The sequence below is a fragment of the Patagioenas fasciata genome, chromosome 2 (assembly GCF_037038585.1).
Source record: "Patagioenas fasciata isolate bPatFas1 chromosome 2, bPatFas1.hap1, whole genome shotgun sequence".
Lineage (NCBI taxonomy): Eukaryota > Metazoa > Chordata > Aves > Columbiformes > Columbidae > Patagioenas > Patagioenas fasciata.
Window position 1 is genome coordinate 15,186,375 of NC_092521.1, and position 24,239 is coordinate 15,210,613.

General features: G+C 40.7%; 1 protein-coding gene across 2 annotated transcripts in view; it reads right to left on the reverse strand.

The window, feature by feature from the left end:
* Nucleotides 1–13,591: 13,591 nt before the first annotated feature.
* DEPTOR (DEP domain containing MTOR interacting protein) overlaps nt 13,592–24,239 on the reverse strand; it is a 77,510-nt gene continuing 66,862 nt past the window's right edge. For both annotated transcript variants that reach the window (XM_065831382.2, XM_065831383.2), the window contains one exon: nt 13,592–15,109. In XM_065831382.2, coding sequence (XP_065687454.1) covers nt 14,981–15,109 — 129 coding nt within the window. In that variant the 3' untranslated portion in view covers nt 13,592–14,980. The remainder of the gene's footprint in view (nt 15,110–24,239) is intronic.

Sequence of the window (24,239 nt, forward strand, 5' to 3'; positions counted from 1 at the left end):
TCAGCTGTAAAGACCTGTATTACTCAGCTTCTGTGCAGAAGGGTTCAGTTCAGCCAAAGCCAACTCACAGAAAGCTCCTCTGGGCAGAAGAAGGTGCTACCATGGGATGGGTTGTGCTGCTGCTCAGATTACTGCTAAAGTCGTATGTGTGACTGTTGTCACTGGGCTGTCCCTAAGCCATTCGCTGTCTCAAGATTTGCCAAGAATTGTTGGGATAAAGAGAAGAAGGAGGGAAAGTTTGGTTCTGCTTTGCATGTGTTGCAGAACTAGCTCTCTGGGTCACATATACACACATACAGTGCTTGGACACTTTCCACTGAATGTGATTTAAGTGCCTTAAATATAAAGCAAAAAGTAAGAGGAAATTACACAGGAGGAGAGGAAGTTTATATGCTAGCCTTAAACAAATAGCCAGCAGTAATTATGCTCCAAAGCGATTGATCTGATGGCTTAAAGAATTATAGGGTATTGTGACCAAGACTCTGAAAGCTGAAAAAAGGAGAGGCAGCAGTCGCAACCACAAAAGGCAGATAACATCTCAAAAACTTTTGGGTTATCCTTTTTTATTTTTTTCCCCTCACTCTCAACACTCAGATACTGTAATCTATGCAGCTGTGCAAGTTTTTGCAACATCTGGGTCTTGCACTGAACATCACCTCAATTCATGTTCTTCACAAAACCCAGGTAAAAGTAGGATATTCAGCAACAGTCCATCCATGATGCTACTCTATTTTCAAGAATTTGTTCATTAAACTGTAGTGACTGACTTTTCATCTTTGGCTTTTTTACAAAGTACTGTAATCTGCATGTCATTCTTTTCTTTTCTTTTCTTTTCTTTTCTTTTCTTTTCTTTTCTTTTCTTTTCTTTTCTTTTCTTTTCTTTTCTCTTTCTTTTCTTTTCTTTTCTTTTCTTTTCTTTTCTTTTCTTTTCTTTTCTTTTCTTTTCTTTTCTTTTCTTTTCTTTTCTTTTCTTTTCTTTCTTTTCCTTTCCCTTCCCTTCCCTTCCCTTCCCTTCCCTTCCCTTCCCTTCCCTTCCCTTCCCTTCCCTTCCCTTCCCTTCCCTTCCCTTCCCTTCCCTTCCCTTCCCTTCCCTTCCCTTCCCTTCCCTTCCCTTCCCTTCCCTTCCCTTCCCTTCCCTTCCCTTCCCTTCGATTATCACTGTTTGGGCCCTTTTGTAACAATTAATTTACTGGTGGCATTTGTTATAAAGGCTAGTTTAAATGTTCTTGTGATGTTGTTGCTTGCCACAGTAATGTTCTTTATCTTGCGGTTCACAGAATAAAGTTGTCCATGGCCTGTTTCATTAATAATTAGCACAATGCTTAAGGTAAATCAGATTACAACAGGGTCCTGAGGAAAATAAAACCTCAAAGACTACAGTGTTTCTTACAGCTCAGTCTTCAGAGATACAGGTAGAATAGTGGATGTTCTTCTAGCACAAACATAATGTCTGTCTCAAGGTTTGGAGTCTTGGAAGAACAGGCAAAACATGTGCTTTAGGCCACTGGGCATTTCACAGTGTTTAAAATAATTATAATAATGATAATAACAATAATTCAGCACATGAAAAGGAGTTACTAGCGTTTGGGACATCAGCCAATCTGTCCCTTCAAATATTAGCAAGGTTTGCGTTGGAGAATTAGTCCTTAAAATCTGGAAGCTCTGAATGCTTTTGCACTGAGAAGCAACCATGTGAGTCCTTGTAGTAACAAACGGTATGTTTGTATTGCTTCTGCATACGCTGGTTCGTTAGAGCTAATATTAGCATGTGTAAGAGACTGAGTATACAGACAATTAGACAGCAGATTAATTAAATCAAGATGGATCACAATCCTATTGTATCCTGTTCTATTCTTTTTTCCTGATGCCAACCAAAGGAATAACTTGCCTCCCAGTCTCCCATTTAGCACAAGTAACTCTCCATGGGGAAGTCAGACTATTCTTTGACTGACATTAATCTTTGGAAAGCTAACCCTCTCATCTTCCCTGCTCTCCATCACAGTTCAGATTGCCAGCCTGGAAAGCCTGGGAAGCTGCATAGGAAGAGTATGGAGTTTTGGGCCAATGAGCCTTCCTTAGTGAAATAATGCTTCACTGGACCTAAGATATGCAAACTGTAGGAGTCTACAGTGAAGACATGAATCTATGAAATGATAAAAGCAACGTGTCTGGGATTTTGCTGTATTCCATCAAAATCAAGAGCAAAACTCACTGGTAGGGAAGAGGGAGGAGGGGATCTGCTTATTTCAAAGAGTTCTAAGCACCTTTGAAATACAGTAACTTCAGGCTTGGCTCTCACACAGAGCAGCTCTCCCTGAGCAGTTCTCCACCAGGTCATGCAGAGCCATCCAGATGGCTGTCCATTAGCTGCTTCTGTACTATCATGGTAAAGGAGGAACAGGCAGTAACAATGCACTTTGTTACCGATATCAACTGTTAAGCATAGAGATACATTTCCTAAAGTCATGTTTCTGCCCTCTTCTATAGTCTAAGGTTCATTTTCTTTGCATATCTGATGATAATTTAAAAAAAACTTGTGTAGTTATCGCCTACACTCTAAATAAATACATAAATAAAAATAATTTTTAAAAAAGAAAGAAATAACAATGAAAAGTCAAGAACAGCTTTGTTTCTTCAGTGTGCTACATTCTCCATATATATTTTCTTTTAAAAAAATTCCATCCATGGTCTTTTGCCGTGTTCAGGGAGTATTACGACCGCAAGACATGGCAAGTAAGTTCAGATTACTATGTACATTCTATTCATTTTCAAAAAAAAAAAATCTTATAAAACTCGTTAAGTATTTCATGCTAGATAAAATTTTCTGAATAGAGGAACAAACAGATGAACACCATAAGACTGTAGTGCCATGACTCATTCCTGGGTTCACAGGATTAGGTGAGAGCCACACTTAAAGCAACCCATTAAAATAAGTGCCTGAACAAGACTTGGTGCTTTAGTGATGTTGAATAATCACATTGTAGATCAGTGGATCGGCATAATTCTGTATTGGGAATAATCACAATGAGAGTCACAGAATCACAGAATGTCAGGGATTGGAAGGGACCTCGAAAGATCATCCAGTCCAATCCCCCTGCCGGAGCAGGAACACCCAGATGAGGTTACACAGGAAGGTGCCCAGGCAGGTCTTGAATGCCCCCAGAGAAGGAGACTCCACAACCCCCCTGGGCAGCCTGTTCCAGTGTCTGTCACCCTCACTGAGAAGAAGTTTCTTCTCAGATTTAAGTGGAACCTCCTGTGTTCCAGTTTGTAGCCATTGCTCCTTGTCCTATCATTGGTTGTCACCGAGAAGAGCCTGGCTCCATCCTTGTGACACTCACCCTTTATATATTTATAAACATTAATGAGGTCACCCCTCAGCCTCCTCTTCTCCAAGCTAAAGAGCCCCAGCTCCCTCAGCCTTTCCCCATATGGGAGGTGCTCCACTCCCTTCATCATTGTTGCTCTGCGCTGGACTCTCTCCAGCAGTTCCCTGTCCTTCTTGAACTGAGGGGCTCAGAACTGGACACAATACTCCAGGTGTGGTCTCACCAGGGCAGAGTAGAGGAGGAAGAGAACCTCTCCCGACCTACTAACCACCCCCCTTGTAATACACCCCAGGATGCCATTGGCCTTCCTGGCCACAAGGGCACAGTGCTGGCTCATGGTCATCCTGCTGTCCACCAGGACCCCCAGGTCCCTTTCCCCTACACTGCTCTCTAATAGCTCATTCCTCAGCTTATACTGGAACCTGGCATTGTTTCTAGTCCACTCTCTTTTTTGTTGCTTTTTTTTTTCTAGAGTGATTTAGAGAATCCATGCTTCTCACCTTGAATAATATTTCTCATTAAACCAAGGCTGCATTTGGTGGGCAAGTCTAGTTCAGATTTACAAAATAATTTCCTAAATGTGGGTTGTCTTCTATCTTTCTGCTGTTAAAATCAACCTGCCAATAAAAGGCCAGACTGTTATTTTGCTTCTGTTCTTACAATCAAGTGTCATTTTTATACAGTTAAGGGAATTATTCCTAATTTTCAAGTGGATAAATAAAATAGAAGCTCACCATAAATATGCCTAACTGCATTCTCAAAGAATTTTCAACACTGTTAAACTAGTGTTAATTTTCTCGGCTTTGCCTAGCAAGCATGTAAGATTTATAGGGCTTTCTATATGTGATTAATGTCAGTGATAAAATTAGAATTATTGATGGACATAAACATCTGAACTCTTCATAACTCCCACTCTTTTTATGTGAGTGAAACACACATTATACTGTTGTCACAGTTTAAAAGGTGTTAGCCTGTCATATTTACTTACAAATTCCTGCTTCTTTTACTAAAAATATTATATGGTCTGTAGCAATACTTATTATTTAGCTATGATGTTATTCCACTGAAAAGCCTGTGGGCTTCCCGACTCTTGCTTTTCAGCGACAGGCAGGAATGTGCTGGACAAACCAAGCCCTGAACTGAATGTGCTATTGAGGGTGTTTTGTAGGACCGGGTTCTCTACGAACAACAGACTGTTTTTGTGGCTTTGCTTGGGTAAACGTGGCTCTGGTGTGGGCCTGGTTGTGCAAGTGTCCTGGCGTTTGGTCTTCACATCCTCCCACACGCTACTGTGCTGGGTGGTGGTGCAGCCCCAGGGATGAGGGTCTCATCCAGCCCCAAACATGCTCAGCTGGCAGCTGCCAACTCCAGAGCTTCCCTTGGAGGAAGGAGAGCTCGGAGAAGAGCTTGGAAAGGACTGTAGAGCTGAGGAGGTCACAGGTTGACTGCACATGATGGGCACCTGGCACACTGGTGTTGAGAGCTTGTGTTGTGGTTTAACCCAAGCTAGCAATACAACCACGATAGCTGCTCACTCACCCATCTCCCCATCCCCCAAATAGGGGGGAGAATCGAAAGGGAAGGGAGAAACTTGGATTGAGTTTAATAATAACACAGTTTAATAAAAAATACTAATACACTACACAGTTTAATAAAAAATACTAACACATTCGTGTGTATATATATATATATATATATGTAATAGAAATAGAATATAAAATAAAAGATACTCAAGGCAATTCCTCATGAACTCTATCCACACCAAGCAGCCAGTCCCAGGAAACAGCACCTGGTCCCAAGCAGCTGAACCTGGAGAGAGGAAAGAGGGAAAAGGCCCAGAGGCCTCTGTAAATGGCAGAAGGCTGAACTAATGAAAATCCCAAAAAGAACTCCCCCAACTCCAACAAAAAGAGCAAAGAAATGAGAAACAGAGGCTTGAAGATCCCGACTCTCCTTAAATCTGAAGCATGACACTAATGGGATGGAATACTCTTATTGATCAGCCTGGATGTCAGTCAAGCTCTGCCCCATCCATGCCCCCATTCCTTGATGCCTCACACCTGTGAGGGTAACACCACGGTGTTATCATCTCTTGTTCTCAAACTAAGTCCAAATAATGACCGTGCTAGCTTTTAAAAAGAAAGGTTTCTAACTGCATGAAGAAAGTTAACTCATTTTCAGCCAAACCAGCACAGTCTGCTAAAACTGAACATAAAGCACTGCAAATAACTAATTTACAGCTACAAAAGATTCAAAATACATAAAGAGTAATATTTTTCCACAGCTACAGAGCACCTGGGTTGTGGTCAGTACAGACGACTGCACTCTGCATTAGAGGATGTGTACCTGGCTTGCTCTCTGAAGACCATGGAGTGGACGGATCGCCCAGCAGACAGTGGTCAAGGTCTTGAAGGAGCAATTTGGAGCTCTGCTTCTCTACAGGCTCCCTGGATGACTTTAGGTGCACACGTTGCCTATGTGGGTTTTACCTCCTCTACTGCAAGTCTATGAGCTCACCTGGTGACACCTGGAGAATGGTGCATGTGGGAGTGGGAGGCCTGAGGATGTGCTACTCGTTGTAAAACCTATTGAACACGAAGGGGTATAAGCCAGTCAGTAGGGCATACAGTCACAGCACTTCAAGCAACTTCTGGTGAAATTTTCAGTGCTGATGGCCCTCTAAACACCTGTGTGGGCTAACAGGTATTTTTTATAAACACTTTTTCTACATCAGAACCTAAATTCTCTATAAATTTCACTTTCAATTCATGATTTCCCCTTCTGCTCAGTCCCCTTTCTGCTACAGGGGGTGAGCAGAAGCTACTCTTGACCAAGGGCTGAGATGTCAAACACTGAGATATGTGACTGACTGTGGTGCAAGGGACATAGTAAGGAGAGCCATGACTGAAGCACATGGGAGGTATATAAATACTTCAGGACACCTGACAGCTAAAATGCCTGTCATATTGCAAGCAGTGGAATAAAATTCAGGTTTAAGTGGAAATACTCAGCTTCTGCGGCTTCTCATCTGCCATGGCTGCAGTAGCTGCTACTCCTTCTTATGATCTCATTTCCAAGCAGGAGCCAGTAGCTGCCTAGTTGTGACCCCTTGGGTGAAACTAGAATCACAGAATCAGAATGTCCTCAGTTGGAAGGGACCCACAAGGATCATCGAGTCCAACTCCTGTCCCTGCATATGACAACCCCACAGTTCACACCATGTGTCTGAGGGTGTTGTCCAATCTCTTGAACACTGTCAGGCTTGGGGCTGTGACACCTCCCTGGGAGCCTGTTCCAGTGCTCTAGCACCCTCTGGGTGAAGAACCTTTTCTAATGTCCAGGCTAAACCTCTCCTGGCACATCTTCCTGACATTCTCTCGGGTCCTGTCATTGGTCACTAAAGAGAAGAGTTCAGTGCCTGCCTCTCCTCCTTCCCTTGTGAGGAAGCTGTAGTACTTTTCAGGACAACTTAAAAAGAGTAACACCCAAAAAGCAGGAAGAGTCTGCTGAAACATACAGAGAGTAATTATGTATGATCATTTATATATACAGATTACAGCTCAATTGACAAATGCCTCTGGTCCCCTTGGTCCGTGACAGACAACTTGGAAACAAAGCTGTCCTTGGGTGAGAGGCCACTTTGCAGCTTGACAAAAAGTGTAAGAGGACAGGAAAAGGAGGCACATTTCTTGGGACCTTTAATAATAGCACATCATCACAGTCAGGTCTGCATGATACAATTGTGCAACGACTTCTCAGAGAATTGGCTGGATAGCCAGGAAGTTCTTTCCCATCAACAGTATTAATTGAATATGCAACTGGGTAACTCCAATAAAATTATCAGCCGTAAGACAATTGAATTAGCTGACACTAAGTGGTGGTTATTAGGGATGTCATTCAGTTGCTCACACATATGTGTCTACTGTCATTTGAAGTATCCTACAGTATTTAAGACATCCTCTAGGACTAAGACTCTAGACATGATTTTGAGGGGACATGGACTTCCTCATAGATCCTCTCTGCCCCATAGGAATGTCTCAAATACCCTAAAGCAGGGGTGTCAAACTCATTTTCATCAGGTACCACATCTCCTACATTTATAGTCCTAAAATTACATTTGACTCTTTGAAGGTTGATGTGAGGCTGATGTGCCCCCCCAGTGAAAATGAGTTTGACACCCCTGCCCTAAAGCATCTTCGATGGCACTCACATTTACGTGTGTGCAACAGACCCAAGCCGCTGGTTTCTGAGTTCAGATTCCAATTAGATAAGTAGAAGTAGATGCCATCACCCTGCTGTGATGCTTTTTTCAGATTATCTGCGGATGGGGGAAAAAAGCACTGCATTAGCATGTGTGCCAAAGGCCGTCTTTGCAATTACAAGCCCATTGTTAGGAGTTAATCATGATAACTACTGGAAAAGGGTATCATCAAAGAGCCTTTAAAATGTGGACAGTTTGACCCTCATTATAAAACTTTTCTTCCTGTATTAATGTGGCTTCCTTAACCTCTGCACATTAAGACAGCATTGTCTTGTGGTTTTTTGCAAAAGAAACTATAATCAGTGAGAGTTAAGGTGTATGTTTTCTGTGCCTTCATCTTCCATGTACAATTTCCAGCTGCACCAGATTTTTTTTCTTTGACTACGTAGGAGATGACGCCAAGAGGATTTATATGTAAATGGTCTCTGGAACGGAATACAGATGCTGCTGTAAGGAAGGTGAATCAATAACCCTAGGAAAATATTCTCTTAAAAGAATTAACAGTAATACAATTATGCGGATACATGTACAGCAGGGAAAGAAACAAAATTTAAACAATGTCATTCTTACCTTATAATGAAAATTGAACATTTAAGAGGGTAAGTCAGCATCCTTTTGTAAATGCTTATTTTAAGCATATATTGTAACATGATTTGCCTGCTGGAGTATAATAGAAAATGAAATGTTGAATTTTTTTAATATTTAACAGGATGTTGTTGATTCTGTGAAAAGAAACAAAGCACATACAGTCCCAAACTGCAGTGACAAACAAAGGGGTGAAGTAAGTTTTCTTCAGAATGCAGTTGAGCTGACAATGCTCATGAAACAAAAGAGGCAACAGGAAAATGTAACACTAAGATCTGGAATGCTGTCATGTTTCTTCCTTTCCAAGTTAACCCATAAAAGCTAGTGGGTTCCGTCTGCAATATTTAAATGAGTTCTAAGAAAATAATATCTTGTTTCTAGAACTACTTTGCAGGTAAAACAGGAATGTTAAGGCAGTTCAAGAACAGAAATTAAATGGAGTCCTGATCCTGCAAATGACTAAGCACTTCTTCCGAGTGAAATCACTTAATATTTCCCAGGTTTTGCTCAACATCACGCGTAATTAAGCTTTTGCTAGTAAACATGAAGGGCTACCGTTAGCCCCATTGCTGGACATCATTGACAAGTTGTTCAGTGAAGCCTCCTTATCTGCATGTGTATTTATTTTTAGCTGATACATGCAGTGTTTGCACATATGTAGAAATATTTTATAAAGACTTTAGAAACTGAAGATATTAAAAAAGGTTTTAATTACTTCATAATGTAAATGAAGATTGTTTCTTTAAAGGAAATGTTTTGTTCGTTACATTTTAAACAAATATTTCACAAACAAACGTGTCTCTACTATGCTCTTATCTAGTGCATTTTATGCTTGAATGTTCTTAGTTGCAAAAGCATTAATTACAACTTTGTTCTTATTGAGAAAATAGGGTTAAGAACATAAATCACAAATTTAGTCATAAAACATACAACACTTTTCTCCTCTGTGATACTATTAAGAAACATAACGGGACAGAACCTTTCCATGGTACAACTTATCACTACCCCTGCCTGATGGATGCTATTCTGGGTTCTACATTCATTTTATTTCTGATTTAAAATCATCAACAAGAATTTTAAAACAACAGCCAGTTCTCCTGTTTTCCTGAAATCTTGAGCTTGATTAATAAGCACTTCTAATTTACGAAAAGCTAATGATGATGATCATGATACAGAGTCACTCAAAAACAGACTAGTAGAAATGACAGAGCAAGCAGGGCCATCACCACCTTCAGGAACCAATTTTTGAGTTGGAAGCAGAAAGTACGACCATTGTTAACTTTGTGGCAAAAGAAACAGAAGAATAGGGAAGAAAACAAAATATACCCATAAATCATTGGTAGAGGCAAACAGTTTGGTGGGCACAGGCTGTCCTTTACACCAGCGTTCCCCAGCTGGCCTGGCTGGGTGCATGCAGCAGGAGCAGCGGGAGCGTTTCCCAGTACAGGAGACGTTTGGCTGCTCAGGCACTGTGGAGGGACCTCTCTGAAGTGGCCTGCAGATCACTTACAATAATCTAGAGACCATTTTGTAGAGATCTCTGGGTGGAATCACCTTAGGAACAGAAGCAATAAGCTGCATGTAAAAAGAAGAGAATTTTCTATGGCTGTAATCACCTTCAAATCGGAAAATAAATGTGAATTATTTTTTGACAAGGCCATACAAAAGCCAGTAGGCAACTGTTGTGCTCTAAGTTCAGCAGGAGCTACTGTGACATAGGATGGGAAAGCTATGTGAGCATGGTAGCATTTCTGCATAAGAGGCAATACAACAATTTGTCCTACCTAGTGTACAGTGCCTGGTTCAAACACGTGCTCTCAAAGCTAAGCATTTGATTTTGAGTGTGTGCTTATGTAACCTAGATTTCAGCAGTACTGGAAATTCCCAGCTCCCGTGAGAATGGATACCTGTGTGCACAAGCACAGGCATGTCGCAAGAAGAGCCAGGGGCCACAAATGCATTGCAAAGAGCAAGTTTTATTTTAGTTACCTCTCTACTGGGGGATCTCCAAAGCCACACCTGAACTCCCAGGCAGAGGTGACACCAGCAGGGACGCAGGCGCTGGTCAGTTCAGCCCTGCTGGAAGATCACTGAGCCTGCTGAGCTCACCTGTATTTCAAGGCTTCAGGCAGGCGCAGCCTCCTGCTCTCTCACAACAAAGCAGGAATCTCAGACACAGTGATAAGGTGCCTTGGAGTTTCTCACAGGTCTATGTTATCTAACACAGAGGTTCTACTCATCAAGCACACAAGGTCAGTAAAACAATTAGGGTGATGTATGTGCCTTTTCTACAGACAGCTGCACGTCACTTGAGCGTATTTACGTCTAGCCAACCTCTTCACCATTCTTCCGCTATATTCCCATACAATACCTAACTGCAAATAGAGGACATTCCATTTGACAGTTATAGCTATTCCCTTCTGAATATTTCTGAATTTTAGCAAGGAACTGCAAGTATAAAGACTAAGTATCTATACATGAAACACTGTCTTTGTAGGATAAATTGATTGTATCATGGAGTCCTGTGACATTCTTTGACATTCTTAGATTATCTGTTGCATTAATGGCTCAGTTTAAAAATGAATGTGTCAGTATTTATGTACAAGTTTTTAGAGAAATCTCATGGTTTAAAAACACTCATCTTCTCTGGAACATCCATTAACTTGTCTGCACTGTATGTATACAAAAGGAATTATTACACTGGCAGTTACTACTTCTATTTTTATAGTAACACATATAAGTGAAAAATGTAAGCCGCATCACTCACCAGATAAAGACAAATTTAGAAAGTGTGACTTATGGAAAACTTTAATGGTGGTTTTATTGTAAAAGGTTAGAAGTTCTCTCATTTTTTTGAAGAGTGGTGTGGTCTAGCTTTACTTATACATGTGACATACACATGCTTTTTCACTTATACAAGTGGTCTAGTTCTAATTATACTCTGGGAAGAAAATACTCCTAATTGCAACAATTGATTTCTCAGTCTGTCTTGCATTAGGCAAACATTTTTGCAAACCATATTGTCTCAGTTGTTTATGTTTCTAAAATTAGAATAATTGTCATTTAACAAAATTAACATTAAAAACCAGTATTGAATTCCTGGTGTTATCTGAAATTATTAGAACACTACCCTGTAATCTGATCTTTCTGTCTCCACAGGGAAAAGGAAACCTCCCTGCGTCATAGCTGTCAGCACAGATGGAGAAAGCAGTCAGTCAGCCCTTCTGCTTCCTAAACCTCGGACTACTCTCTTTGGCTACGTCTATGTTAGTACATCAGATAGGTAGAGGGACCATTTTCTGGTCCTAAGGCCCAGTGACACAGGGCAGTCTGCACCCCTGTGCCTGAATTCTGATCTCATGTTATCCTCTGAACTATGCCTGGGCGATTTTCTCAGGGGTTTAGACCAGGCCAAGGGGACATGCTGACTGCTAAACCAGGAATCATGGGACAGTGTTCAACACGGCCGTAGCACTCTGTAGTTACTAGCGAGGATATAACCAGAAAAGGAAGAAAATACCCAAACATTCCTCCTGCGTGACTTTTTCTTCCCAAACCTCTTCCTGAAGGTAGAAGAGAGTAGTAGGACAGACCCACTGGTAGTGCAGATGCTGCTATGGCACCACTATGTGTTTTCCGTGCCGACAATTTTATTTTCAGGTTCTATGGAGACCTATAATGCAGACAAATTCTGGTATACCTAAAGTGGATTATTGCATTATTTCATGAGTGAAATGCCTTCCATGGGAGTAGTTGTGTTCAATAATATACACATGGTATTTGATCTTGATAATCAAAATTATCTATCTTGTAAGAAATATGACAGAAAAAAAGGGAGAAATATGGCACTGAATTAATGCTGCAATTACCTTAACTGCTACTTGAATTTAATTAACTATTATATTGCTTGAAGATGTTCCATAAACGACTTGCAAATGTAGATGTGCAGAAGTGTGGTACTAATCTGTGTTATTAAGGTATTAAAATTTATAGAGGATCTCACAGTAACCAAAAATGCGATCAGATACAAGAGTAAGCCTTATAAAAATGCTTATCTTTTTAAGGACGTTATTACTGCTGATGCCAGGGTTTTTTTCCTTTCTGGTTTCTTGCTTCAGTCCACACTGTGATATTCATGCATCTCTTGAAACGCCTCACTTCTGTGAATAATCTTACATTTCCCCTGGTACTTTGCAGGAAGCAAGGTGCCCTATTATATTCAAAATTCGGTCCCCGCTGAAGTGGATGAGCGTTTGACACTGACTCCTGCATGATGTCTCGGAAGGTATGTATTACTATGTACAGATAAACGGCAATTTAATTGGAAAAGATACATTTCATAGCTTAATTGTTAACTTTGCACCCTTTTTTCCAAAATACAAAATTTCATTGCATGGATAATTTGAGTACCTTTGTCACACTGAAGAGGGAAATAATTAAATTCCAGATTACCAATCAAGTTAAGAACACAATATGGAAATCTCCATTAAACAGCAGGCAAGAAATGGTGCTTACATTGTGACAGAGACTAACGTATCTTGCAAATGAAAATGCCATCTCCAATCTGTAACATAATGATACACACAAATTTCTCCCTGCCCCCATCCCCACTCTTTTCGCTACAGTCTAAAGTGCACTCTGTAATGCATTATTAAGCTAAATTCTGACCCAGTTTCTTAATTATCTGTAAGCTACGGGGAACTTGTAGCAGAATATTAACTACGGCAAGAGATGTAAGACAGCAGGATCTATGATGGCATTAGAGAGAATCATTAGCATTTTGCCGAGAAAATCCTTCACCTTTTAATATTTAACCTAGCCTAACACATAGAGTTTATATTTTAAAGTGGTACCAAGTATATGTGAACCAAGCCACCAAAACAACCCAGGCAAAAAATAAAACAGAAGTATTTGGGGACACATTCCTGGATTCACAAAATCAAAAACCTGTAGCATACTGACACATTTCTGGGACAACAGGATTTTTTCCAACTGTTCTTTGTGGATACCATCGACACTTGTTACAGTCTCATATAATGTTGTGTGCTGAACTGTTTATTTCAGATGAACTGTAGAATATAATGTGCTATGGGTTATCCACATGTACCAAAATTTTGGGGTTGCAATAGGGGTAAACAACTGTCATACTAAATGACGGATTGAAAGAATCTTCCAAACACTTTTGTGCCTGGTTAGTATCAAGTTAGTGGTTTCAGTTTTATACCTCCCTGCACTGCTGCATATTAGTGGAATGTAAGAAGTTTTCTTAGTGAAAAATCAACCATGGATACACTACAGCAGAACCAAAGAACACATTCACTTCTACCTACAAAGCTGCAGGCATATATGATTTTGAAGACTTACTGTATGTCTGATGTAAAAGTGTGAGTGAAAAACATACTGCAAAAGCAATGTATTTATTGAGAACAGTTTTTAATATAAAACATCATTCAGAATTATTTGAGGAAAAAATACTTTCCCCATCCCATAACTGACAGATTTCTGGTATGCTCATATAGAAAGTCAAGGTTTAATTGTAAAATTTAGACAGCAGAGAAAGTCTGCAGTGTATATTTATAATTTTGTGGACAAGGACGTACGTATTCAGTTCAAAGATAAAAGAAAACCCATGCAGTCCAATTACCATCGAGTTGAAGAGTCACCTAACTCAGCAGATTATGGAATTTGTATAAACATTTTTTAAAAATATTTGTTTAATGAATTAATCAATGAAGAAATCATACTGTTTGAAAAAGAGTAAGAGTCAGTTAAATACAATGTTTTATTAGTAATAGTGTCAAATGCAACTCATGTGGCAAATCTGCAGTTTGCAAAACATCTGATGATTGGAAAGTGCTAACAAGCTTTATGTACATTCAAGTACATTGCTTCAATTTGAAGTGTACTCCCCCTGCCAGAGCATCTGGATGTATCATTGCTTGTGCTAACACTGTGAATTTCCCACTTCAACCCACCAAATATTCTTATTCTAGGAATAAAGCTGTCCAAAATTTCTCCAAAGTGACAACTGACAAGATTGAGACACCCTTCCTTTACAGAAAAGGGAAAGTAAATCAATGTTTCATGCTTGAGCACCCAAACCAGTGTGTAGGCATCTAAACAAACAGCCTGATTTTCAAAGGCCAGATTTTGCGAAAGCAACACACGCTTTTCCATTTGCATGGTCGTATCTTTTTCCTTCTAGAATAATCTGTGTGTTTGGCCAGACCCAAACATTCATACCAGAGAATGAACAACTTTTTTTTCATGCATTTGCAGTTCATTTGTGTTGGATTGCAGTCAAGCCAGCATGTAGTCAGCTGTCCCTCAGCCCAAGGAGAGAGCAACTCCAGCAGCACACGCTCCCAGAACACTGGACACCAGGAGGACGTTTACCAATATAAATACGTCATGCAAACCATCTGTGACATCCTGACCCCACAGTCTTTGCTTCTTTCATCTCCTGAAGTGCTTCGATCCAGTGGTGGACTGAGGAAATCTGCATGGCCTCTTAGGTAGGAAACTGAATTCCGACTGACGCAGACACACTGGACAGGCAACCAAAAGGCCTTAACTCACTCTCTGTCAGGCAAATAAAAGTCCTTAGTGAAAATATGCTGGTATCTATTGATCATAGCATAATCACCAGTGCTACTATTGTCAAATGAAAGAGAGACCCCCTCCCCCAAAAGCAAAATCATCTATTTAGTTAGTCACAGCAACATTTTTTCTCCTTGTATGATGCCGCTCCATGGTCGTTGCTATTTCTGTCATGAAAATGTCCAGCAAGAGGTTTTTTTGCTTCTCAGGACTCTATTTCTTCCATCACTTCCATCACAATCGTTCGAGGGCCTGTCAAGATGAGGTTGCTCACTGTCCTGTAATCCACATGGAGAACGTTGAGGCCGTTGACAGACAAAACAAACTGGCAAACCTGAGGAGAATGGAGAGCGACAAAAGTTACGCATTTGACCTTCTTTTGTATGGTTATTTACACATACATACTCTCAACCCCTGGACATACAAAACCTCCAGAATTCTTCATGTCATCTCATTCAGTACTTTTCAGAAAAACATATTTCTTAGAATTAATCTCTCAAGTAAATTTTCCATAAAATTCTTTGAAATACCGCTGCAACTTTCAAACCTGTGGAATTTTGAATTCTTACATAATTCTTATTTATAACAATGATTATTTTTCTTATAACAATGGTATTTTCTGATATCAATAGTGGTTTTCAAACAATATGGACAAGCGAGCTCTGGCCATTGCAGAGTCTGTTACCCTTATTTTGTCTTAAACACTTTCGTCGAAACCATTTTATACAGATCTTGGTAGTCAGAGTAAAAATATGCACATTTCCAGGCTCAGGACAAGGGCTGGATGACAGCTTCACTAGATTCAGTGCCAGAACCTCCACCAGTACAGCATGAACCCAAAGGATCCAAATTCTAGGAAATAAAATCCTGGAAGTTGGAAGTCAGTACTAGGACGGATTAAAATGCCACTGCTATTTTCAGGAGATATTCCTACACAGACGTAGTTCTTTTTACTCTTTATGCGAACAGTTTTTTGTCTCATTCAGCAAGTATAGCTCATTAGTTAATTTCAAATATGCTAATGTTTTGTTTTTTAAAACTCTTCAACTAACACTGAAAGTATTGTATCAACAGAGGCCATTTTCTGTCCAAAAAGTCTTGATAGAAATATTCTGATGAACTCCACTGTATATCTTAGAAGAGTTAATCAGAAAAAGCCACATCAACATTGTAAAAACCTGGCAAGGAAAAGAAAGATAGTGATAGTGATTCCTCAGAAATGTTAAGCCTTCTCTGTATCTAACCAAAATGTTACAGTATTTAGTAAAAAGGCCAAAAATGCGTAGTGTCTAGATCTGTGTTTTTAATGATAAAAATGTGAAGCCCAAAGCAACAATAATATCATTCTGATGTTTCAATGCAAACAATACATTCACCAGAAGGTTATCTTACTCATAAATGATCTTGAGTCTGTATGAAAGAAGCTACAAAGCAAGTATCACTAGAAATTTTCACACTTTATTTTATATTTTTACCTATTTAGGTAGAAACACAACACAGAAATGTATGCAGGAGAGGTGGGAAGCAGCCCTGGTGCCTTTCCCTGCAAGCTCTACAACAGATCTCCTCATAAGCCAACTCATTTACCTTCTGTGCATCAGCCACCTTCCCTCTCAAGTGAAATGTGTGGTGAAAGTCAATTCCTATTTGTACAAAATATACCATTTAAGGAAAATTATAGAGGAAGCACAGCCAATCCAAAAATGTAATGTTTCATCAAGAATGCCACCGACAATTTCAATCTCTGCTCCAGCAGCGGCAGCAGCAGCCCCTGAAGGGAGGGTAGAGCTCTCTCCTGCACCTTACCCTTCCAACTCAGAGCTCCTCTGCAGAGCCGAACATCTTGGCATCAGCCTTACTGACAACCTAAAAGATCACTGGCATATGGCAGTGACACCACTTGGTCAACTTCCCCAGCAGTATGGATCTGTCTTTCCTATACATTGATATGCTTTATTTTAGCTGCAAGTAGCTTTGGGAAAACAGTTCAGTTTTTGCACGCAGACGAAGCCTCCTGAATTTTAAGGATTTTGGTTAAAAAGGTAACCCATCATCCTCTGCAGTGTGCCTCAATTAGTATGTGAGAGGCATGTCTATTTAGTTTAAAATGCAGATTTTTGCAGTACCTATAGGTCTCTCAACTGCCAGTGGTATTTCCTAATGCTTTCTATGGCTTTCCAAGATTGTATCAAGTTTTACTGAATTATAGCTCTGGCTCCAGAAGAATACTTGGGTTGATTTAAAACAGACCTGCAGAAATAACATTGTCTCTTCTGGCTTAATGCAATTTTTGGAAGTTGAATGGCTGACATTTGTTTTACTGCTGCATATTCTCAGACTTCTCGAGTTACTGGAATCCCAATGCATGGGACCCATGTTTGGCCAAGGACAGGCACGCAAGCGTGTGATGGATAGATTTGCATGCTGGATCATGTCAGGGGCATTGAAGAGCCTCCAGGAAACATCCTTGGCAGAGGAACAGACTTTCCAGACAAACCAGCCACTTGTACCAGTGCTGCAACAGTCTAAGTGTGGATGGTACAGGCACCGCAGTAGGGAACAGCAATCTGGATGCCAAAGAACGAATTTCTTACGCAAAAAACCAAGAGCTGACATGTCTGTGTTCTCAGTGTGTTTGTTTTAATGTACGCCCTTGGCCGTGATATTAATCAGCAACGCATACGGTCTGAGAACAGTCCTTTTCTTGCCGTCCTTTGCACTGGGTCCAAATGGCTTATTAGTTTCACCATTTCCAGTGGGCAGGTTTAGATGCAAAAAGTCCACCCAAGCCAGAAATGCAGATAGAAGGACAAGGCACAGAGAGAGTACATCTGTCCTAAAATGGTGTGAAAAGACCTGTGAGGAACAGGATTTGATAATAAAGAGCCAGTCACCCTTGGGGCAGAAAGTTCCCTCCACAGCCATCACTTGGCCAGTGCCCCCAAGGGCTGAGTCTTTGCAAATTCCAGATCCGGCTCCCTCAGGGATAAAGAAATATGGAGCCATTTGCTGCATCTTGCAGTCCTGAGGAGGGGATAGGAGTTTGCACAGTCCTGAGTACTTTGGTATGCTGAGTGCCCTCGACTCGCCCAGTTTTCTTCTCCCCACCCTGGATTTCCATGCAGTGCTGCATCCAGCAATGGGAAATGAAATGCAGCTCTGCTTCACGTATTTTGCCTCAAAAAATCCCACATTGTGCATTGCTCTCTTGGTGGAGTTACAAAACGACCGAGAACAAGTACCCAAAAACCAGCCCTGACTGAGTGTATCAACCCACATATTATTATCTTAGGAATTTTCTTAAGGAGACTGGTTTATAAAACCATGATGATTTAATGTTACATTTATAAAAACACATTTCAAAAAACTGTAAGTGCTCAGCTCATAGCTACAGCTGTTAAGGGCTTTGTAACTATAAATATGTAAAATTTCTCTGTTGGTTTCCATGCATCAGTAACTATAATAGATAATAAACTAAAGTTAAAAGAGCCTCAAAGAGCCTTTTATTGCTCATTTCCTCATAGCTCTCCAAGGAGTCTGACAGGAGATAAGCATCCATTTTTATCCCTCAGACTTCAAGAAATGACAAAGCCCAGAATAAATTCCAGCCGTGTTGTTGGTCAGGATGTGGTGATCTAAAAACCACAGAAACAATAACAGTTAAATAAAGGAACACCGAAGTGAAAAGACTCCCTTAATTAAATTCAAATATTTGAATGTTACAGTAATAAACATCTATTGTTAAGTATTTCAGTTTCCCACCCCGGCATACAGCAGCTCACAGAAGTAGGGACAACAGAAAAGGCAACTCTGTCTTCCTGCAGGTTTTCACTGGCACGTACAGAAGGTTTAACCAAACCCAGGTGTTCCCAGGAAAAAGAAAACTTCAACTTTAGACTCACATTTGCACAGAAAGGACCTGGGAAAATATCGCTTAGAAGTTTGCAAAGATTCATCATGCCATTTATCATCAAACTGAAGATGGCGAGAAGAGGAATTATAATTAGTTACCATAACATTTAATGGCCAAAATCAGGATTGTGCTGTACTTGGAGTTGTACAACCCTTCCACCCCCTCACTAGTTATTGCTCTTCCCTCCACAGACAGCTCTGGCTGTCGGCTCCCCCTTGGTCTTGCCAAGCTGCCCTGGAGATGTCCATCCACACCCTCGGATTTTCCTGCCAGAACTGCACGCCAGCCAAACCCAAGCCCCGCTCCCTTGCAGGTGCTGCCTGTGCTGGGGCTGGACATGGGGCCAGTGCTGACCAGGAGGTGCGGGGAGGATGAGGGCGGGATGATCCTGAGGGATGTCAGGGACCAGCTGCAGGAATGGGCATGGAATTGCACAACTACCTTAAATTCAATAAAAACATCGAATAGTTTGAGTTAGAAGGGACCTTCCAAGGTCATCCAGTCCAACCCCCTGCAATGAGCAGGGACATCTTCAACCAGATCAGGTTGCTCAGAGCTCCATCCAGCCTGGCCTTGGATGTCTCCAGGGATGGGGCATCTACCACCTCCCTGGGCAACCTGGGCCAGTGTTCCACCACCTCCCTTGTAAAAAATTTCTTCCTTAAGTCTAACATGAATCTCTCCTCCTTTATTTTAAAACCATCACCCCTTGTCGTATTTTAACAGGCCCTGCTACGAAGTCTGTCCCCATCCTTCTCACAGGCCCCTTTTAAGTACAGAAACGCCACAATAAGATCTCCCCAGAGCCTTTTCTTCTCCATGCTGAACAGCCCCAACCCTCTCATCCTGTCCTCACAGCAGAGCTGTTCAGCCCTCTGACCATTTCTGTGGCTCCTCCGGCCCCTCTCCAACAGGTCCATGTCTGTCCTGTGCTGAGGGCTCCAGAGCTGGACACAAGACTCCAGGTGGGGTCTCACCAGAGCGGAGCAGAGGGGCAGAATCACCTCCCTCCACCTGCTGGCTCACAAAGTACCTTCCCCATTTCTGTCACTAATTCTTACTTAGCGTTCTGCCTCAAGATGACCTTAATATTTATGAATGTTACAGGAGTAGCATTCAGGAGGATAGGCAGTTAGCCTAGAGCCTGCCGTTTGTGCTGCAGGCTTTGGTCACCTGTCCTTGTAGACCTAGGTCTCGATTGCTGGACTTTTTTTCTATTTATTATATATATATTTTCAAAATTCTTTTAAAATGTCCTTTCTTTTTCTAGGTACACTTTTTAGAAGATACTGTGAAAGATCATGAAGAGCTGGAAATTCCCACCATGGAATCCGATTTAAAATCATGATTGGGCAGTTCTTTGAGACAGTCCTAAAAAAGCATTTAATTTTCCAGCCGCAGTTAGCCCAACTATTCATCACTGGTCACAAAGCAAGTAACAGCCACACAGAGTCAACAGATAATATATCTCAAAATAGTAGGATATTTGATATAAATTTTCTTCACAAAAGAGAGTAGAAACGCTATTATGAATAAGGATCTAATAGGCACCAAAGACATCAATGGTACCAAATACAACATAGGTTCAAAATTCTTTAATACAAGGCTACATTATGCAACAACACATTCAAGATCGTAGCAAAAGTGCTGTTTGCAGCAGTACTGTTGCTTTACCCAGTTACCTGGGTGGTGATGGGACCATCCAGGGTCTAAGACACAGGGCACTTGAGTTTTCTTCTCCACCGCCACCAAGGGCAACCAAACAACAAGGTTTGCACGGGCTGTTTGGCACTGATAGCTGCTCTGGCATCAGGTGGGAACAGCATAAAAAGATGCCGAAAACATTGCCACCAATTCATGTCCATTGAAGGTCTGAATATTACTGCACATGTGGCAACTACATGAACAAAAATCTTAGAAAAGAGAGTGAAATCCAGCCCTGCAATAATCTTACACTCTGGAGCAACTGGGATTTCACCTCTGGACTCTGTGCAGATCTGAACCAGATTTCTAGCAGCTGGCAGCTCCAACCAGGGCCACATCCTGCTGCAAAGCAGATCCCTTTGAAACCAAAGCATGTCAAAAGTTATTAGCACATTGCACAGAAACAGGCAGTTGCTGGGAAAGCTGTGTGTGAATCAGGGCTGGTTCAGTCGTCCACCAAGAGACAGACTGGATTTAACCCTTTGCTCTGTTCATAATTCATGTGCATGACAGTTTACATATAGTTATCAGATAGTTTAGGACACACTCCCTTGACTATTTTTTCTTCTTATCATCTGATGTGACACCAAAGTCACACAGATAATTTTTACATTAAGACAAACCATTTCCAAAATACATGGAAAAATAATTGGTTTCTTTTTGATTTTTTTTTTTTTAAACCTTATGAGCATCAAATAGAAATTATGAATTCAGGCAAATGTAGGAGTCATTTTCAACCCTGGCAAGTTCTTCAGCAGTTTTCCTAAGAACTAAAATAAAAGCTTCTAAGTATAACTTATTTCTGAGCTGTCTCAGGAAAAGTATATTTTGACAGTTTTACAGAATAAAATTGACGCCAAAATTGACAATATAACTATTTCAAACAGAAAAGAAAATTCCAATGTTAGTGTTTTTGCTTTTATTTTTGCTAATGAAAATTAAAATTAAATCCATTATAGAAACAGCCTGCTTACATTTCTGTTACAGAGATACCCTGAATAATTATAAATAAATGTTGTTTTCATATCCTGCTGATCTTGCATGGACAAGGATCAGCTGGCCAGTTTGAGTAGCACAAGCTTAAAATTGTTTCATTATGGTATTCTGAATCTCACTGTGATCTACCAGAGGAAAAGTTCCTCATGTGTGGTTGGCAAACCCATTGATTTTATATGTGTAACCTGCACGAGGGACTTGTGAGATCCTCTTTTCTAATAAATGTCAGGCCAGGCTATCTGTAATAACCCTTCTCTACAGGCAAGCATGCAAACTGGGGCTGAAGAGCTAACATTTTGCAACTGTCAGTGACCTGGAGATGTCTTAAGCAGCAAGAACTCAAGCTGTTCACCCTTTTTAAAACTCTGGGCCAGTTCTAAGATGGAAAACTTACTGGCTGGTTCCTGGGCTATGGCCACAGCTCTCACCAGGTTACTGAACAGCTGAAACTGAGAAGAAAAAAAACAAGCAAAAAAAGAAAATATATTCTTTACCATCACTTGTTTAAAAAGGTGACGTATCTGCTTTGGCTTTTCTTATCTTGCTTACAGATTTCACCAAAATTTGGAGAAGGTTTAGGTGCTACAGGAATATAACATCTGAAACTCAGCTTTCCAGCCTTCAGCAAGGGGGAAGGGGACATCCAAGCTTCCAGCATTTCAAAGGAGGAGTTAGGCTTCCAATGTGATTTCCCTCCCTCACATTCCCCCTGTTCCTCTGGGGATGCTGGGAACCGCTGCTCCCACTGCCGCCTCCCCAGCACCTCTGCGCTCTCAAGCAAACAGATGGAAATCAAGGCATAATTTTGAAAATCTAATTTAAATATGAAATATGAAGGAGTTGAGAAATTAAAAGTAAACACTCCCATTTAAGCCCATTATTTCATCACAGAGGAACAAGAAATGGCAGTTTCTAATTTTTGTTGCAGTTATTGTTTAAAATGAAGCTATTTATAAGTGGGTAACCACGCAGGTTTGCCCTGCTGGTTGTCAGATCTCTTGAGATAATTACCACATCATCACCTTCTGCTGCACACACCACGCCATGGGTTTCTAAACAAAACACATAGTGCCAACACCGGGGAATGAGGTTTCCTTGTCCTTAGAGATTAAAGAACTAACCTTACTTTTAAAAGAAATGTACTAAAAAACATAAAAGAGGTTTGTTTATTAAAAGCTGGAGCAGTAAACTGATCTGGGACCCCAGAACCCTTTCTGCCGGCAGACAGGGACACCTTTGGTCTGAAATGCCATGGACTATGTGGCTACAGGTATCAAACCTCTTCCAAGAGGAGGAGGGTTGGCAGCAGGACTTGGTGCCCGTGCTCCCCAGCAGTGCTGCTGTCCCTGTGTGCTGGCTCCGGGGAGCAATGCACCCAAGCCAGGCACTGCTCCCTTTTCATCTCGTGCCAGCAAAAATAAATAAATGAAAGACTTGATTCCAAGCAAAATAAGTTCCCTGATGTGCCTGACACGGCTGGAGGAAGGAGGCAATAGATACATATCTGGCTGGAGGCAAAAGGGAAAGAGGGAGATGAAAAGGAGGTGAAGATAGGATCAACCTTTCTGGCAGCAGCTTGCACTCAGATCAGCAAACTGCAGCTTAAGTTTTCAGATAACTTGAAGTCCCATGGAAATCAATGGCAATATGGATACTAGGGTAGAAGGAACAAGCAGAGAGAAAACTGAGGAGAGAGGGTGTTCAACTTGGTTTTTTTTTTACACCCTTACACACACACCCTGCATTTATGCTGATACAGGGGTTCTTCTACTTTAATAGGTAACCCACAGCCATAAAGCAAGGGAATCCCCATGCTCAGTAAAGAGCCCAGGCCACAGAGATGCTGAACATGCTGCCCCAGAAGAGCCTACAACATAGACTGACCTTCTAAATAAAAGCAAACACAGGCAGCACTGAAGTATTTGCTCTCACTCTGCTAAGCTTTACACTGTCACACTGGAATGACGAAAAGAGATGAAAATCAGAAGTCCTAAATGTTATGTTTCAGGTTAGGTTCTATCTTTTTTTTTAAATTTTTTTTTAAATATATATTTTTAAGAATTAATACAATCTTGCTAGGATTAGTAAATCAAAGCTGGAGTCTAACAACCCAAAACCTACTGCATGTCACCGGAAGGTTAAAAAATCATGCAATGTCGTCTTCTGCATAATTGAGGTTACTGGATGAAACAGAATAAATTGCAGCTGTGTGTCGAGCTCTGTAAATATCTCTAGCAAATGTGTAATTGGCTGTAGAGTGGGTGGTGTGGGAGTAGGCAAGTATCCAGGTCTTGCATAAACACGGGATTTTCTCTCTAGAGGGATGCATTTCTCTTTCAATGTTTACCTCAGTGCTAAGCTGGCTCACTGTCCCATCAGTGGGCTAGAAACTGGGAACCAGCAGAGCATGATACAACGCATAGCAGAGAAAAACCAGCTCCATTTACAGAATTACAAATCTAAGTGTGTAATGCTGGCTCTCCATCTTGGTCTGTGGCTGCAATCTGGTATAGATGGTCTGTCTGAGCAAGGCTTCATTTATTCCATCGTTCTCTGATATTTTAAAAAGCAGCTGAATTTTTTATAGTATTTCAAACTCATAGGCCTCTAATTAAAAATCAAAACAAAAACCAAAACAGAAATTAAAAAACATAATATAAAAACTACATAATAGAAAAATAATAAATACATCTAATAAAATATATTTTATAATAATATAATAGTATAGTAGTAGCATAGTATAATCATAATAGGAGTAATTCACATAATATAAAATTAAGTCACAGATCCTCAAAGGGCCTCATCATTGGTTCAGATAGTGTCTCCCTCTCTCCCCACTGATGGGAATCAA